At 58.6% G+C, this 18,637-nt stretch overlaps 1 protein-coding gene across 2 annotated transcripts; it reads right to left on the reverse strand.

The window, feature by feature from the left end:
* Positions 1-1,800: 1,800 nt before the first annotated feature.
* ATP13A1 (ATPase 13A1) lies at positions 1,801-18,023 on the reverse strand. Of its 2 annotated transcripts, XM_032867802.1 has the most exons (26): positions 17,612-18,023; positions 15,367-15,456; positions 15,069-15,259; positions 13,417-13,489; positions 13,034-13,189; positions 12,848-12,917; positions 12,661-12,767; positions 12,012-12,141; positions 11,828-11,883; positions 11,132-11,258; positions 10,918-11,055; positions 10,718-10,838; positions 10,210-10,367; positions 9,627-9,802; positions 9,446-9,556; positions 8,307-8,432; positions 7,373-7,481; positions 5,707-5,906; positions 5,524-5,620; positions 4,174-4,334; positions 3,987-4,101; positions 3,700-3,896; positions 2,742-2,884; positions 2,434-2,545; positions 2,207-2,350; positions 1,801-2,121 (listed from the first exon to the last, which is right to left on the reverse strand). In XM_032867802.1, exons 1-26 carry the CDS (start codon positions 18,011-18,013, stop codon positions 2,011-2,013), a joined length of 3,621 nt encoding a protein of 1,206 aa, XP_032723693.1. In that variant the 5' UTR covers positions 18,014-18,023; the 3' UTR covers positions 1,801-2,010. The 2 variants fall into 2 exon arrangements, with proteins under 2 accessions (XP_032723693.1, XP_032723694.1); XM_032867803.1 differs by lacking the exons at positions 1,801-2,121; positions 2,207-2,350; positions 2,434-2,545; positions 2,742-2,884 and adding an exon at positions 2,927-3,537.
* Between the last annotated feature and the right edge of the window lie 614 nt (positions 18,024-18,637).

The following is an 18,637-nucleotide window of genomic DNA, read 5'->3' on the forward strand; positions in this document are numbered from 1 at the left end:
GCCGCCGCCGCCGCCGCCGCCTCCACCTCCACCGCCACCGCCACCGCCACCCGGGTTCCGCGTAGCCCCGCCCAGCGGAGCTACGCCCCGCGACCGAATACGCCCCTGCTCCGTAGAGGCACCGCCCCCAGCTACACCTCCGCCGATTGGCCACGCCCCAGAGGCCCGGAAGCGCGTACCGCGCGCCCTGCCCAGACAAGGGAGATGCTGTGGGGCCAGAGATTCCAGTGTGATCATCCCAGACCTGGACACCCCATGGCTCCATCCCCGCCAAATCTTTGCGCGGCTCCAAAGCCCCAGCACACTCATGTCCGGGGCGCCTATCCCTGTATCTTCTATCCTCCGCGACGGACCGACTTCCCTGCCCAGGCGCTTCTTGCATCCTGAACCCATACTGGCTCCACTGAGTCCATGGTGCCCCCTGGTGGAGAGACCTGATGGCAGGCCTTATTCCAGTGGGATCTTAAGTTCCCCCAGTGCTCTAGGGCAACCCCAGTGACCTTGGAAACTGGATCAGACTCTTGAAGACCCTCATTACAGTACAGTCAGAAGTGCCCCCTCGCACCTCTCTCAGGAACGGGGGTCACAGATCTCCACCCTGAGCACCCCAAGAATCATTCCCAGCAAACAAATCTCAAGTTCAGAGTTCTTGCCTCCCAGTTGGCTCAAATTGTCTCAGGGATTCCAAGTGATCACAATAGTCCCTCTGCCTGGTGGGTTCCAGCACCCTTACATTTCCATACACCTTGGTCTGTGCTCACGGCCCATGTGATGCTCACAGTCATTCACTGATGGTCCCTGCCCTTTTCCTGCTTTGGAACCCAGGGCTTTCCATGGGATATGGGTTACAGTCCTCCTGATAGGGAAGCTGGACAGGGACAGACTGCTGAGGATGACCAAGGAGTGAAGATGGGAAAGGGTGGTGAGCCCCTCAGGGTGAGGGGGTGAGGGTGGTGAGGCAGAGTTTGTCTTCAAGCCCGGGCCTGGATACCAGGCCTCATATTCTCACACGCAGCTTGTCCAAGTCATAAAAATGCATCCATACCCCTAGTGGAACTCCTAGTTTGAAATAAAGACAGATTTACTGGGTACCCGGTTAATTACTCAGTTAAGCATCCGCCTTCAGTTCAAGTCATGATCCCGGTGTCCTAGGATTGAGGCCCACTTCAGGCTCTCCTTCTCCCACCCATACTCCTACCCCTACCCACCATCTCTCTCTAAATAAATAAATAATAAATAGAAATAGGTTTATAACTTGACTTTCTAAAGTTCTTAGCTGTTGAGAAGGCAGGACATCTCCCACAGCCATGACTCTGCTTTCATGCTGCCTACTTCACAATTCCTGAGTTGCAATGAGTGCGCACCCTCTGAAAGGAAGGATGGTGTCGGTACAAGGGCGGAGCCGGGCTGCAAAGCTGGGCTGACAGATGATGAATGGCGCCCTCGGGGCAAGCGTGACCAGAGGTAGTAGCATCTGCAACAATTTGAACTGAACTTCCTCTCGACACGTGAGAGGAAGGAGTGCTGTTATTTCACATATTACTGAAGAGAAGAAAATGCCACTGATCCTAAAACTTTCCACCAGTGCCTAAGAGAAGAGAAGGTGAAGCTGAAACACCACAGACGAAGGGAGGCGCTTGTCAAATTAGGAAATACCACAACCCTCTGGGGTTGGAGCTCAGCCCATCTAAGCACTGAATATCCGGATGGCAGGGGTTGTTGTTAATGACCTCGTGGCTCCCAGGGAGGGGGCCAGGACCGCAACCCCTCCAGTAGTGCAGACACAGGTGGAGGCAGGGCTTCTTAAAATGGTGGATGCGGCTTTATTTACCAAAGGGGCTGGCTCAGGGCTGATTCTGCCAGCCAGGCCTTCAGGTGGCTGTGGGGCGGTCCCAGCTCTGGTCGGTCCTGGTGGCAAGGCTGGGCCCACCTCTCCATGGGGGCAGTGTTCCCTCTTGGGGCTCCTGCCCGGCGGCACTAACACAGGCAGCAAGTGCCAGCACTGCCATCTCAGGAAGGCACTTTCAGCTTCGGGGTCCCCAGGAAGAACTGCAGGACACGGTCGGCCAGGAGCGCCAGGCAGAAGTCCAGAAGCAGGACCTGGGCGATGACCAGCTTGAACTGCAGGGTAAAGAGCACGAGTGAGCTGGGTGCCCGAGGACAGGCCCAGGTTGAGCCCTGGGGCCACACCCACGGGGCCACTCACCTCCACGGGGATGTCCACGAGGCCAAACTGACTGTTGAAGTCAGGCGAGGAGCCAAGCAGCAGGCCCACGATTGCCAGGAGCGACACGGCCAGGCTCCACACTAGGGGCCTGTTCTCCGGCAGGCTCTCCATGAACGGTGGACCCTGTGGGGAAAGACAGATGGACAGTCATGTGCTATAGGCACCCAAAAGTGGGCAGGGCGAACTCGCCAGGGGCGGAGCCTCACTTTGTAGTTGATGGCAAAGGTGGCCATCTGCATGGCCATAGCCATGATGTACACGGTGCTGTTGACCAGGCTCGGTTCAAACTCCTTGTACAGGTCCACAAACTGCTCCTGCCTGCAGCGACACAGAGGGGACAGGGTCACTCTCTTGACCCGCACTATCCCTGCACAAAGCCAGGTCTCAGCCTGGCCGACCCCTCCGGTCAGGCCACATCTGCGTGCTCACCTTCCTGTACCCACCACCATCGGGACACTGCCACCCCTAGGAGCACCCTGCCCCACCCCAAGCCCCGGGCCAGGACAGCACTCACTTCTCAGGACTCCGGGCCTGGGCCTCGCTGTACAGGTAGACAAGACTCAGGAAGTGCACACAGAACTGGAGCACGACCGTGAGGACAGTGTACAGGTTGAAGATGTTGGGCAGAGGCCGCTCTCGGGAGAGAGTCTTGAGGGGCTGCAGTGGCAGGGTGGGGGCGGCTCAGGGTCCAGGCTCACCCTAGGCCTACCCACCTGCCACTCCCAGCCTCCTAGCCAGACTCATGTAGAGAGCAGTCACCAAATCCTGGAGGTTACAAGTCAGCACCAGACCCCAGCGCCCTGCTGGTTCCCCAGCCCCTTAGCCGGGATCCCACCACACCCTCACTGAAGACCTACACTCCACATAGCAGCCACAGGATGCTTAAAATCCACCCCCCTCCCCTTGTTCTAGAACAAACCAAAGCCCTCCCTGGGACCCAGTGGGTGTTCATGGTTGACACAACCCACCTCCCACCTCTTCCAGCCCCTGCATGCTTCTTGCATCAGCCCACACCTATCTATGCCCTTTCTGCCTCCTTCCTAGAAATTTACCTAGCTCTTCGGGCATCACAAAGGCTCCCCTGAATGATCCCGAGGCTGTCCCCTGTAGCCTGTGACCCACTTTGTATTTCCACTGACACTGAATGCTTTCTGAGTGGTCTTGATAATCATCTCCCCATCTGTCCTATCTGCCTGTAGGCTCTGTGTAGCCCACCTGAGGCCCCAGCTGGTGGATGGACAGTGCTGGGGGCCAAGTCGTGTCATTCTGGGGAGCTTCGGAGTGCACCTGGCCTGTCCCCTGATCCCCATCTGTAACATGCAGGATTATAATTCCCACCCTGAGGACGGCTGGGAAGACAAACGGGTGACACGTGGTGGTGCCTTTAACCGTCTTCCCTAGCCGGCCCAAAGAGGCAGAGGGTATTCTTGGTCTGGGGAGGGAACCCCTGCTTTGCCTGTGCCTCAGCCCACCTTGGAGCGGGAGATGAAGAGGAAGCAGCCGGCCAGCAGCAGCCCCTGCAGCGTGGCCTGGAAGTCACTGAACTTGACGCCCTCCAGGTAGAGAACACTCTGGCTATAGGCCAAGATGAGGGCATTGAGTGCCAGGATCTTGAACATCTGCAGCGTGGTCACCAGTGTGCAGCGGCCCTGCTTGATCACGTGGCAGACTGCAGCGGGGGCACGGGAGGGGAGGAAGGTGTGGGCGTGGGGGCGCATCAGGATGGGCCTAGGGGAGGGACCGGGGTGGGGGGACTCACTGCACTGGATAGAGGAGAGTTTGGAGGTGAAAGGGGCAGCGATGCTGGCATCCCCCAGCTTCACGATGGGCGTGCTCTCATCCTCGAGTTCCCGCAGCACCTGGCTCAGGCGGTCCTGTGGCACAGGCAGCGGGGGTGAGACCTGGCCACCAAAGGGGGCCAGTAACCCCCACCTCCTGTGACTCACCCGCTGAGAGGCCAACTGCTCCTCGGGGGGCGGGAGCCCTGACCTCTGCTTGGCTGCCCTGGAGGGGGCCCGGCCGCCGCTGCTGCTGAGGACAGGACTGTCTCGGGGCCGTCGGCGCCGCTCAACAACTCGCTCAGGGGCGTTGGCAAGGAGCGCCACACCTGGGGAGGTATGTGAGTGTGTCTGGACCTAGAGGGGCCTGTCACCCCAGGCTTGCTGGCCCTGTGCTGAGTGAGATGTCTGCTCACAGGAGCCAAACCTCCCCATCGCAGCTGATCTCCCCACAGAGTGCCTCAGAGAGCATCTACCTTACTTTCTGCATTTGGAAAGCAAAACCCAAATACACCCAACTGATTTCCAGGGCCGTCTGGATGGCTCAGTGGGGTAAGCCTCTGTTTTCGGCTCAGGTCATGATCTCAGGGTCCTGGGATTGAGCCCTGTACTGGGCTCCTTGCTCACCAGGGTGTCTGCTTCTCCTCCCTCTGCTTGCCGCTCCCCCTGCTTGTGCGCGCGCTCACGCTCTCTCTCTCTCTCTCTCACACACGCACATGCACGCTGATTTCCATGGTCTACTGCCAAGGATCATATTCTAGGACGTATTTGTCAATTAATAAACCAGTTAAGAATTTGGAAAACGCTATTAAGTACATCAGGCAGATTTCTTTTTTTTTTTTTTTTTTAAGAGGAAAAGAGTGTGCGTGTGTGTGTGTGTGTCCCCACAAGAGTGTGCATGTGAACAGGGGTGGGGGTGAGGGGTGTAGGGAGGGGAGGGGCAGAGGGAGAAAGAATCTCAAGCAGGCTCCATCCCAAGCCTGGAGCCTGACACGGGCCTCGATCTCACAATCCCGAGATCATGACCTGAGCCACCGTCAAGAGCTGGATGCTTAACAGACTGAGCCACCACATACGGTCAGGTTGGTCTGTAAATACCAACCTGCTGACCTCATTCTGTTGACAGTGAACCAAGGCTATGGAGGACTGGCAAAGCCTCAGCTCCCATTTGTGCATCCTCACTTGTCCCAGCTCTCCCTGGTCTCTGGCCTCAGCCCCCCAACTGGTCCCCACACAAGGCCAGGAGGCCTGAACCCAGCTGTGTCTGCCCCTGGAGCCTTGCTGGCTCCCGATGCTCCCAGAAGCCCAGGTGTCCGCCACGCCCATACCCCTGCACTGCTGCTCAGATACCGGTGTCCCTTCCAGGCCTACAGCTCCTCAGATCCCCAGTCCCACTGGCGCCTGCCCTGTGCCCTCACTTCCTCCTCAAAGAACTCCCTCGGTGACGCATCTCTGACACCAAGCCCGCGTGGGCAGAACAGTGATGGAAGGGACAGTCCATCAGCTCGTGGGACTCACCCACATCAGCGTGCTTCAGGGCACCCACGTCATTGGTGCCGTCGCCACACATGAGGGTCACGTAGCCCAGCTCCTTCAGGCTGGTGATGACGAACTCCTACGTGCGCAGAGACAGGCTGAGTGAGGGCTGTGCGCCGTCCCCAGGGCACTGCCTGCCTCCCCCACTGCCTCCTCTGTACACACCTTCTGCTTGGGGGCCACACGGGCGAACACCTGCACGTGGGGGATGAGGCAAAGCAGCTGCTGGGGATCCTCGGTCTGCAAGTGGGCCAGGCCATCGCCCGTGAGGCACAGCGCATGCTCCAGGGCCAGCGCCTTTGGGGAGCCCTTGGCCAGGGGCAGCACGACACTGCCATCGATGGAGCGCCACTCGCAGGGTCGGCCTGCAGGGCCAGAGCCCAGAGTCAGAGAGAGGGGTTCAGCAAGTCCCCCTCACGTGGACCCCACCTAAGCCGCCCCAGTCTCATCTCTCTGAAGTACCCTCTTGGCCCTCACCCCTCTTTAGCCCTAGCAATCCCTGTCCACACCTGCACCCTAGACCCCAGGAGCCCCGGACGTTCACAGAACCTTCTGCGATAAAGGATTCGAGAACCCAGAGCCTAGGCCACTGGCCTGAGACCACATGATGGTCAGATTCAAACCCAGACAGCCTAACCTCAGGGGTAAGGCACCCCTGAGCCTGGGGCCTGCCTGAAACCCTGCTCCTCCGGGGCCAGGGCCCCCTGAGTCACTTCCTTGGGGCCAGACCCTGCTTGCCAGCCACTTCCTCTTTCTAGATGGACGGACGCTGAGCTTAAAGCAGCAGGGCTGAGGGACGCCTTCCGGCACTATGTGGCTCATCCAGGCAGTCTTGCCCAGGAGGGAAACCAATCTCCACCTGGCTTCTGCTGTGGCCGTTTTACTGAGCAGCTTCACCTGCCAATCGGTGGTCCTGGTAAACACCTCTGGGCCACCTGCCTACAATCTCCAGGCTCTGCAAGAGTTTAGTGCCTGGAGCCGAGACAGAGATGAGAGAGATCTGGGACCAACAGTGCAGACTAGAAGGGCTGGAAAATTCTAGAACCTGGCATCGTTCCAGAAGCTAGCACCCTCCTCTGACCTGCAGTCTGTGTGGCTCTCCAGCCAGGCACCATCCATCAGCGTCTGACAGACTCCACACTCCACCAGTTGGGAGGTGCTGGGGCTGGCTTTGCCCCTCAGTTGGCTCTACTCTGGGCCACCATTTGCAGCCAGTTTGAGTACTCAGGAGTGACCAGAGCCGTGAGCTCTGGGGTTGGGACATCTGGGTTCAAATCCTTAGTCACAGTGTCACTTGAGTGACCAAGGTAGGGTGAGTTTACTTCTATCTCCCTGTCTATAAAGTGGGGGCCCCAAGAGCACACCTGTTCCGTTTCCTCCTCCGTGATACAGGGATGGTAAGGGCAGAGAGATCAACACAGTCACACATACCAAGCCCTCTGCCTGGGGTCTGGCCATGCCGAGCAAGAGTGCCAGCATCCCTGTGCTAAGGAGGGGAGCCCTCACCTCGCACAGGCAGCATGCCAGGCCCACAGCAGGCGTGGATAGGAAACACGGCCTGGTCTGATGACAACCGAGCACTCCGGTCGTCAGTCGTCCCTGATGCCAAACCCAGTGATGGCCCACACCCTGCTGGGCACGCAGGTGTGGAGCTCCTCGGGCCCTGGGCCCGAGCGAGCTGACAAGGCGTGGCTGTGTTCCACAGGCTGGGGTCACAGGTTCCGGATGACAATGGGTGTTCTCGCTCCGGCCTGAGATGCCGGCGGGCCACCAGACAGGAGCTGTTCTTGGGTTCAGGCTCCCCCCAGCCTATAGCCCCACGGTACCTCACCTTTCTCTGTGGGAGGCTGCAGAATCAGTGTCTGTGCCTTTTCAATGAAGTGCAGCTCCTGGGCCACGTGGCAGGCAGTGAGCGGGTTATCACCGGTGATCATGACCACCTGCGGAGAGGACCGAGGCTCAATGGGGGCAGGGCCCAGCAGGTCAGAGCTCCAGACTGGAGACCTGGTGGCTGAGGTCCCCCTGAAGAGAGCCACAGAAAGAGGTGTTGGCTCCGATGCAGAATGGCCTTCCAGGGGCCACAATCCACCCCAACCTGGTAGCGTTTTATGCAAATGGATACATGTATATGTGACTAAGAACACCCACAGCATTTCTTTGTAATATAGTCTAAGAATCAGCCGTTGCCGTGGACCCTCTTGGCTTGGAAGCTGCCCCAGGAAGTGGGGGAAGGATGCTCCAGCTTTTTCATGGAGAGCCTGGGGACGGAAGATGGGCTGTGATGGCTGAGGGCCAGGTGGGGGCTACTCATGTCACCACCTCTAACACTGCTCACTCAACTCCCACAGCCTAAACTGTATCCTGAGTCCCAAACTAGAAAACAGAAACCACAGGACAGATGGATGTGGCCTGTCCTCGAGTTGCCTCCACATTCCCTGTCCCGGCCCAGCGCTTCCTCTCTGGGATGGGGTGCAGTGGGGGAATCGCCCTCACCTCCCAGGGATGCTGGGGGCCAAGGAAGCAACTTGAGAAGGGTGGGCACAGGCGAGGTCCCAAAGCATCCTCAGATGCGGGACAGCATCAGCACCGGAGTCATGATGGCGCTTGGCCAAAATTCAAGAAAGACACCCTTGCTACTGAGACCTGCCCCACTGAGGGAGGAACTGTCCTCTGCTACCATATCATCCTCTCTGGAAGAAGGAGCCAAGACCCACCCCTGCCCACACACCCTTGGGGCCCAGTGGGGAGGGGTCCAGCAGCTGTACCCGGTGGGATGCATTTTGGATCTCACGGATCACAGCCTTAGAGTCAGCCTTGAGCGGGCAGGAGACCACGATGAAGCCGACGAACTTGAGGTTGCACTCCAGGGCCTCCCGTTTGATCTCCCGGGCCTGTGTAGGGACACAGGGGTACCCTCATGACCCATCTTTGCTCCACTTCTGAGCTGCGGTGGGGGGAGGTCAGGACAGGGCCATCCTTACAGGAGGAACATCTGAGGGTTAGGTGAGAAGTGGGGAGGACGCCAGGCACCCTGGACCTACGGGGCCTCAGCAGTGCTGCGTCGTCCCCCCACCACAGGGCCTTTACTCCCTGCTGTGCGCAACAGCAGGGCACAAGCCTGTGTAACTCAGCTTTCAAGACAGTAAAGTCAAACCCTTTTTTATTTTTCACTGAGCACATGCTCACCTGGAATCTCATACCAAAAACCCCAAACTCTTGCCCTCACAGAGCTTGCCTTCTACCAGAAAAGATGTATAATAAAGAAAGTCACAGAAATCAGAACATTAACTGCCACAAGAAATGAAAACAGGGAAATGGGGCAGACCAGCTCAGGGAGTGGCCCCGAGCAGGCTGGTTCTGAGGGCAGGGCACTGAGCCACAACCTGTTGTGCATTCTGGAAGGATATCTCAGCCATCAGGTAGAAGTGGACTGGATGAGAGGTAAGGGAGAAGTAGAGAAAGCAGTACTGATGGCGGAGGTGGGAGGAGGGCTGATAACTGACAGGACATGGGGTGTGACAGAGCTGGAGCCACCCCACTACCATGTGGTAACGGGGTGGCTGGGCAGGGCAGGGACAGACCGGGCTGGAGAAAGGAATCCAAGGTGCCTCCTGATGATCCCTGGGGAGGTGTGAGGACCCAAGGGTGTGGGGTAAGAGGCTGGATGGAGGTGGGGTCCGACTGTGCTCTGCAGGGAGTGGCCTTAAGAGCCAGGATGGGATGGGGCCCCATAAGGGGCAGGGCACGTAGCAGAGAAGGGACGCGGGGCTGAGTGCCACTCAGGGCCTGCCAAGGTAGAGGACCAGAAGGAGGAAGACAGAATCCTGCCTGCTCATGGTGAGGCTGCAGGAAACAGAAGGCTGCATGGACAAGGGGCCAACAGGTAGGAAGCCTGGGCCCTTACCTGCTGATGGGTGAGGTGCCCCAGCTCCTTGTACCCCAGCGCCAGGACTCGGGCTCCTTCCCGGGAAATCTCCGTGTGGATGTGGTGGTAGTCAGGTGGGCACTGGGCGAACTGCAGGGAACGCAGGGGATGTCACCGACCGCCCCGCGCCCCCCTTCCCCCGGGGCCGGCGCTGGCTCACCATGGAGTGCAGGGTTTCGGGGGCCCCCTTCACAGCCGCGATGTAGCAGAGATCAGTGGAGCCTAGCTTCTCATAGGAGGCGAGCACGGACATTCGCTTTAGGGCACTGGCAAAATGAAAGCGCTGGTGAATTTTCAGCCCCTGAGTTTTAATACTTCGGGGGAATACTTTCTCATCTGGAAACAAATAAGTACGAATCCTGAGGGCCTTCGCTCCAAAGAAGCAGCCAAGCCCCCGCCTTCCCTTTCCACCCCTCACTTCCCCCCGCCCGGACCCCCAGACCCAGACCCTACAGGGTGTGGGGAGATGTGGGGGATGCTCCTCGTTCCAGGAAGGAGAGACCTGTTCCCAAAGGACCCTGCCCATGGCTTCTGGTAGGGTGGGGCAGGTTCTACTCCCAAGAGGTGGACTGTCTCAGGTCAGACGTGAGCCTGTGCCCACCCACCTAAGGGACCGTCAGAATTGTGGGCCTGCCTGCCCCTGTGTTGGACACATGGGTGTCTCTGAGGGGTGCAGTACGTCTTCCCGGGGGTATTATGGCTGGCCGTTCATCCCAGCTGGGCCCGAAGCTCCAGCCCCTCACCTTTGGTCAGAGTCCAGTCCACGGCTGTCAGCATAGCCTTCTCGAGTGGGTCACCCACAAGGGTGCCATCGTCCAGCTGCATGAGGGAGTGGCATGAGGCCAGAGCACGGTGCGTTTCTACAGGGATGTTAGACACAGGAGTGACCTCTTTCCCGTCTCTGTAAAGAGAGGGAACAGCTGGTTACGGAGCAGAGCGACCCCTGGGAATTGCAGGCCAGGATGAGGGATGGGCCCCCACTCTATGCCAGTCATTGCAGGGGCTGAGAGAGATGCACAGTCTTGGTCCTCGTGACACCTGTGCCCATCTCATGGATGTCCTAGAGATCATATGGCTGCCTGGGATGGAGCCGAGCCACCACACTGCTGTCACACTGAGGAATATAGGGGAGCCCCTCACCTCCAATCAGACTTCTGTGTACACGGTGAGAGCTCCAAGCAGGAGCTCTCTGTCCCTTAAGATTCCAGAAAGCCACCTGCTAGGCAAGAGGCCAAGGCCACCCATACTCACCTGAGCCCAGCCACCCCACGGACGACCAGGCTGTCGCTAGTCAGGGTCCCTGTCTTGTCGAAGCAGCACACCTCTACCTTGCCAGCGAATGGGATCCGGAAAGGCTCCGTGCAGTACATGTCTGGAAGTGGGGAGCCAGGGTCAGGGGTTCTGCCAGGCCCCAGCCCACTCAGCACCCCAGCCCCATCCCAGGCACTCACACAGCTTGGCCAGGGCAATGAGGGAAGTGTTGACAGCCAGAGACAACTCGATGGGCAGCTCAGGGGGCACGACCGAGGTGAGGATCAGCGTGCATTCCAGAAACAGCTTGTAGCGGTTCCGGCTGGGGTCCTTGGTGCCTGCAGAGACAGGGCCTGCCAGCCTTTGGGCCGTGAGGGTGAGGCCCACCAACAGGGGAGGGGCCCCAGCACCTACCTTCAATCCACACGTAGGCAGCTGCTGCAATGGCAAAGACCAGGAGGAAGAGGATGAAAATGAAGGTCTCCAGGTTGTTTGCAGTCACCCTCTTGACTCCGAAGAGGATGGTGCGCAGCAGCTTGCCCTAGAAAGCAAGAGGATTAGAGGCCTTTCCTGGCAGGGGTTGGCCGCCTGCACCCGAGAGCACCAGGGCCAGATTCTCCCTCTGCTGATGGGGAGTGCCTGCCCTGGGCCCACCTGTTCAGTCCTACGGCCATGACACAGGGGACCACACGACTAGGTTGGTGGCTGCCGCTCACCTAAAGGCTATAGAGACCAGTGGCCCGAAATTGGGGGTCAGGGAAAAAAGTGGCTGAGATAGGGGACTGAGTCTTCCGGAAAGAGGTCTAGCCAATCACCTCTACGAGGCAGCCCGCATCACACTTTAGTGAAGAGTTTACGGGCGTGACTCTGACCATGACCCCAGTGTGTATGGCAATAGCCTGTCTGCTGTGTGTGCTCCGCACTAGAACCCCAGCAGAGGACAGTGAGCCTGTGTGCAGGGCTCATGTCCGCACCCTGGCCCCAGGCTGGTACCTGGTGTCAGAATAAGTCTGTGGCAGGGATGTTCTGGGGTCTGAAAGAGCCACCATCTCAACAGTCTGCCACCCACCCTGGGGCCAACCCTCCCCAGAGCCAGACAAGGGTCCACACCTGGGATGTGTTGAATCCGGTCCTGAGAACGTAGGCCACACACCCGTTGTCGACAGCTGCAGGGACAAACAAGACCAGCATCATGTGTGTCTGTACATCCCTACTCCCTCACAGCCAAGCAGATGGGGTGGCTGGGGATGGGGGTGGTGGGGCCAGGACACCCCAGACCCCCCAAGGCACCTACGCTTCAGGCCTGTGGTGGCCTTCTGCGGGGGGATGTGCTGCACCACCTTGGTGCCCCCAAAGATGACGTGGAGCCGGGAGTCAGCCTGCAGGTCCAACACTCGGTCAGGGTTAAGGTCTTCGATGGGCTCCTAAGGAGGAAAGAGAGGATGGTGAGGGTGCTCCCGCCATAGCCCCCTTCTCTGGCCCCAATCTCGCAAGAGTCACTCTGACCCTCGCAGGGCTCCTGGCCTAATGCAGCATATCTGAGCGGGTAGCCCGCCTTGTCTTCTCTCCACCTGCACGTGTAGTATCAACTCCTCGTGATCTGGCAATTGGCCTGAGAATCTCTGCGCTCCTGGCTTCCCTCAGCCCACCTCAGTCCAACGTCTCTGGTCCCTCCCCTGGACAAGCCCTGACGATCTCAGCCTCTCTCACCTCCTTCCCTCTTCTCACCCAGCTCTCCCTCCTCCAGGGGGCAAGACCACCAGGAAATCTGGCGGCTTCCACTGACTGCTTCTCCTCCTCTTCTAGCCTCGTAGGTCAGGGCTCCGTCCCTCCTCTATCCATGCCTGGGCAGGATGGTGGCCCAGCAACCAGCCCTCTGCCTCCCGTACCAACGGGCCAATGGCACACCTGGGTAGACTGGACCCCCGTGCCCCACCCCACACCTTCATCTGTGGCACTGACTCCCCGGTAAGCATGGCTTCGTCCACGATGCAGCGGCCCCGCAGCAGCAGCACGTCACACGGCACTAGGTTCTCCTGTGGGGAGCGACCTACGGGAAGGGATAGGAAAGTCGGCGTGAGGAGCTGAGAGAAAGGGCTCCCACCGGGACAGACCAGAAGTGCGCCTCACCGATGGAGACAATGTCTCCGGGGACAATCTCATCGCTGGCGATGGGCCTCCACTTCCGGCTCCGGTAGACCTGGGCAGAGGTGAGGGCCCGTCAGCTCTGGGTCCCACAGTGCGCATGATGCAGGTGCCTCCCTCGCGCTGGGGCCACCCCAAGACTGACAGGTGTCCCCTCCCCTCCGGCCACACCTGGATTAGGTGGGGCTTGTTGCCCATCTTCCGGATCTCTGACATGTTGCGCATCTGCTGCTGCACCAGGGAGGCCTCGAAGGCCACCAGCATGGAAAGCGTGAAGACACTGTAGTACCAATACTCGTCCAGACACCAGAGCCCCACGCAAAACACCTGCAGGACACAGCCTCTGTGTCTACACCCCCGCCCAGCCATCCACGGGAGCACACGGAGACACCTGTGGAGGCTGGGAAGGCACACCAAGGGCCGTTCCACCCGGGGGCTCAGACCCATGAGGACACAGAGAGAATTTCAGGGCTGGAGACGGAGACTACTTGGGCTGTGAAAGCCCCAAGGAAGAGGAAGAAAGGGGTGGAAGAGGCTCCAAGCTGCTGCTTTACCTGGAACACAAAGAAGGGTGCTGTGGCTCTCTCTTTGAACAACTCCGAGAAGTCAGGCACCACCATCTCAGCCCTACAAGAGACCAGACCCCCACAACCTGTTCAGGTATGAGGCTTCATAGGCCCTACCTGGACACCCCCCACCCGGGGCACTGCAAGCCTCCCCAGGAAATGAGAAGCCAGAAGGCACATTCTACTCGATTACGGCTCTCCTTGTCCCCGAAGCGCTGGGGCCAGCTTGCTAACTGCTGGCAGCCTGCCTCCGCAGAACCCAGGTGAAGCTTCCAAAGCAGCAACAGACAGGCTGTTCAGGCAGCCGCCCACCCAAGTGGGGCTAGTGTAAGAACCTGTCATCAGGTTGGGTAAGAAGGCAGGCAGAGAAGGAGCACCTGACTGTGGCATGGGAGCCCTGAAGCTGCCACAAAGGCCCGGCAGCTGGGCACTGCTGAGTCTTCTGAGGCTTGAGCCCCACCCCGAGTCGGAGCGGGGAGTTCTAGAGCTAAAATTTTCCTGAAACTCCCTTCATAAAAGTCCCAGGATTTGAGAAGCAGGGCCTAAAGGTGTGTTCTGTGGCACTGTGTGTGGTGGCCCAGCCTGGCCAGGGGACCAACCAGGTCAACCAAGGCCACCTCGCCCTGCCCTCAGAGACATGTCCCAGGTATGGGGTGTGAGAAAAAGTAACCGCTGTAATAAGAACAAAAAACCACCACCAGGCCCCACTGTGTGTTATTTGGGTGACTTTGCATGAGCTCAGTGGGTTAAAACCTCTGCCTTCAGCTCAGGTCATGATCTCAGGGTCTTGGGATCAAGCCCCGCATCAGGTTCCCTGCTTGGCGGGGAGCCCGCTTCCCCTGCTCTCTCTCTCTGCCTGCCTCTCTGCCTACTTGTGATCTTTGTCTGTCAAATAAATAAAATCCTTAAAAAAAAACAAACTTCCCATTACATCGTTACTTATAATAATATAGCTGCAATTTTTAAAAAGACATTGAGTCGGGGAAGAATTCCCTAAAAGTTCTGAGGGTTTTCAGGTGGAGGCCTTATCATGGTTGCAGGGCCGGGGCTCTGATGATGAACAAGGGGTTCTGAAGCCCAGCTCTGCCCCCTCCCAGTCACACGTGGGCACTGGTGGTTTTGTGGACTAAAGGGAGGGAGCATGTACAGGGCATTTGCCATCACACCTGGTACCGAGGAGAGCTATGGTGATCACCGACAACTCCTTTTATCACTCTTCCCAAAGTGCTGGGAGGAGTATGAGGAGCATGGTGATAACTGACACTTAAAAGAAAAATTTAGAACCAAAGAGAAATCCTACAATAATTACAAAACGAGGATCAACAGTCTCTCTGGGGCCTCGGGCTAGGCTCCCATGAAGAGCCGCATGTGTTCCTGCTGGAGAGCCCACCAGGGTCCCTGTCAGCAGGAAAGTCCAGGGTAGACACGACTAGAGCACGTTTCTCAAAAGGTAGCTGTCATCCTCACCTGGCATGTACTCTGGACCCCTCCAACCCATTTCCCCTTTTCCCAGGCACCAGGACTCAGGAGTGAGGTAGGGCAAAAGTGGGAAAGGAGCCACTGGCTTGGCCAGGAGTCCACACTGTGACCATGGGCAGAGGACCAGCCCTGTCACCACGCATGGGGACACCGGGACTCACTTGTTGCTCCCAAACTTCTTCTCGGCTGCACGGATCTCTGAGTCCTCCTGGAACCCTCTATTGCTCTGGTAGTACGAGAAGGCATTCCCCACGGGAAAGGCCACAGGGAGGAAGCGTTTCTTCTCCAGGGCGTCGTAGGAATACTTGATCTTCTGGAATTCGAAGGACAGCACCTCTTGTCCGTCTTCGCCCTGTGGGAGGAGGCGCTGTGTATGGCAGAAGGCCTGCACCTGGAGGTGTCCATCCGTCATTGACTGCGAGTGCCACCCAAGCCCCGTGCTGAGCAGCTGGTCCCTACCTCATCCCGGTGCAGGGCCACAAGCTCAGTGGAGCCATTGTTGGGGGTCGGCACCACCTTCACGAAGGTTGCTTTGCTGGGGTCGTACTCCTATGAGAGGCAAAGAGCTACAGCTGAGCCCTTTTCCACCCCCCAGCTCCACAGCCCACCCAGCCCCCGCCCTGGGGAGTTTGCAAGCACACCAGCTCCGGGCGCTGGCCTGTCCACTCTGCAGTCTGTTGCTGAGACAATGACACAACCTCACCACATGTCTGGTTCCCTATCATAAAATCTCAGTGACGGACAGCACCCAGTGCCTGGGGCCCTGCCGAACTCAAACAGGAAGAATGTCCCCTGCATGACCTGCACCCTCAAACCACGTGGCCCACGCCCAGTCACAGCCCACTGGCCTGCTGCTGCTCTGCATCTCCTCTCTCAAGTACTCATTTCATGTCCCGAAGTGACGAGGGACAAGGAGGCTCAAGCCTCGGCACGAGCCATTTTCTCTGCCTGAAACATGGGGTCACACAGCTCCAGGCCTTGGCTCAAATGTCACCTTCTCAGAAGACCCCCCCCACCCCTACCCCGGGAGGAGGCTCCACACGAAGGGCCCTCACAATGTTCCTCTGCTCTGCCCAGGTTTTCCTCTTTTTAGCAGCAGCTGAGCGCGGGCCCTACCTCTCCCACCAGCACCATGAAGGCAAGGGATTTTGTCTGTTCACTGCTGTTTCCTCAGCACCTATGACCTGGAGTCGCTGGATGAGAGTCAGGTAGCGCGCCCTCAAGCCTGGGCTGCCCCCATCTCACTGCTGCTGCACCGGCCACCAGCCCCTGTGGTGTGTGTGCTTTCGGCGCAAGGTGCCAAAGGGTAACTCTCAGGAGAAAGGAGAAAGGCCCTGCCCCTTGGGGAGTCCACGGGCCTCTGGGTGGGCAGAAAAGAACGACAAAGACTTAACGAACGCTGGTAACACCGTGGGGGGAAGAAAGGGCAAAGTGCTACACGGGGCCACCACCATACCAAGCACTTGGCAGTTTTTTGCTGCTTCTCAGAGTGGCAAGGCGAGTGGGTGTGACGGTTCTCATTTTACACAAGGGGAAAGTGAAACCGAAAGAGAAGCACCCCTGTCTGAGCTCTCTGATGCAAACCCAGATGTGCCCATCCTCACCCTGTGGTCATTTAGCTCCTCCTTGTCCTCCATCCCTGGAAGAATTTAACACGCTTTTTAGCTGTAGGTCAAAAGACTGTTGGAAGTGTGGGGTGGTGTCACGCTCCCTCCAACTTCCCTGAATTTTCTGGTCCCTCACTGGAGTCTTTCATTGTGCTGACCTGAAGCTACCTGTAAGTCTGAGCCCCTCCCCTGGGATAAGGCTTGTTGGGAAAACCATTCTCTCAGAAGGGAAAGGATTCAGTCCATGTTTGGAGTCAAAGACAGGGGCCTTCCGTCTCTTTCTGCAGCCCTTCAGGTTCTTCCCTTTCCCTCTTTTTTCAGCACCGCACACATGGTGTGCGGGACTTTGGTGTCCCTAGATGGCCCCAAATATGCCAGTGTCAACTGAGGCAGGCCCAGAGGGCAGTGGTGCAGTCACCAACAGTAACTGCTGACCCAGGGCAGCTCTCCCTATCCAGATCTTGGGGTTAAGGGTCAGAAGTGCTACCAGGCTGTTGTATTCCAACAGAAGTCCTCATTGTCACCACCATCATCTTGGAGGCAGATAGGAAGAGGCTCCAAGCAGGTGTCATCTGCTGACAAACTGCTCCTGCTACTCTTAAATGCTGCAATCCAAGTGCATTTCAAGAGCCTCTAAGCAATGGAAAACAGAGTTCTCAAACCAAGCTCCACAAATAGGGAAACTCACCCCGCAGGTCTAGCCTCACACTTTGAAAACCAAGATAAGGACACACCATTTCTAGAAAAAACAACCTAGTACTCTCTAGTATAGTAGCAATAACAAGCCAGCTAGCATTAACAAGCCAAACCAAAGAGCGACCATGCCGGAGCCCACACTGAGCTTTTTATAGGTATTACCCTATCGAATCTAAATGACCACACCAGGGAGGTATTCCAAGGAAGGGAAGTAACCTGTGTCAGGGTCGCACAGTAAGTCAGTAGCGGGGCCAGGATTTAGCCACCCAGAGGGCACCGTTGGGGACTCAGGCCCAGCAAACGGGAAGCCCGGGATGGGGTGCGGACCGACAGGAACGTCGCGACTCGGACCCGCCGCAAGGCCCGACCCAGGCGGGGGTCGGGCTCGTGCCCTCACTTACCGGGGTGCAGGTGAGCGCGCAGTGCGCGTGCACGGACCAATGCCCCGAGAGGACGGTGAGCGCGTGCGCGAGGCAGATGGTGGCGAGCACGAGCAGCGCGGCTTCAGGGATTTGCACCCAGCTGCTGCCCCAGCCCCAGCAGCCGGCAGCCGCGGCGCCTAGCCAGGCGGGGTAGAGCAGTCCTGCGAACGGCAGCACCGTGAGGCGCCGCAGCAGCGCCAGCCGCCGGTACGGCCACACGGCTGCGACCAGCTCGTCGCCGCTCGCTATGAGCGCCGGACCAGCGGCGAGGAGGGTGCGCGGCTGCGGCCCGTGTTTGGGCTGCCCGCCGGGCCGGGCCCCGCAAGGCCGGGCCCCGCAAGGCACCGTGTTGCCCACCACCGCCGCCGCAGCCGCCGCCATCTTTCCCAGCGCCGCGCTCGCTTCCGGGCAGAAGCACCGCCTCACTTCCGAAGTTGTACTTCCGGTGAGCCCCGGGCGCCGCCATGGCAGCCGGAGGGTAGGAAGAGCCGGCAATCGTTAGGGGTTAGGTTTAGAAATTGTTACTCAAGGCGCCGCCATGACAGGCTGAGGCCGGAAGGAGAGACAGGGCGCGGCCATGACAGAGTCTTGAAAGGGCTAAAGCTGCCTGCTGGCCCTGCCACGCCGGACTGAGACCGGAAAAGGCGAGGCGAGGCGGGCTGGGCTCCACCTTGACACCTGAACCGGAAGAGGGGAGCCCTAGTCGGGGACTACCCCAGCACAGACCAGTTTGGATTGTCAGGGGCGGAGCCTGAACACTGCGGAGGCGGGGTCAATTATAGAAGCGCTGGGGTTCTGGGGGCGAGGCCTGGACAGGCCGAAGGGGCGGGACTTGTTAGGGGCAGGGGTCTCAGGACGGTTTCCCCGCGGGAGAGGCCCCTCCTTCGGGGTCCTGGGCAGGACTGGCGCTGACGGGCTTACAGAGCCAACACGGCTGAGAAGAGCGGTCGAGTAGTAATGATTACACTCACGCACAAAGTTATTTTAACATAAAAATATGAAAAA

The sequence above is a fragment of the Lontra canadensis genome, unplaced genomic scaffold (assembly GCF_010015895.1).
Source record: "Lontra canadensis isolate GAN:19392208 unplaced genomic scaffold, GSC_riverotter_1.0 scaffold35, whole genome shotgun sequence".
Lineage (NCBI taxonomy): Eukaryota > Metazoa > Chordata > Mammalia > Carnivora > Mustelidae > Lontra > Lontra canadensis.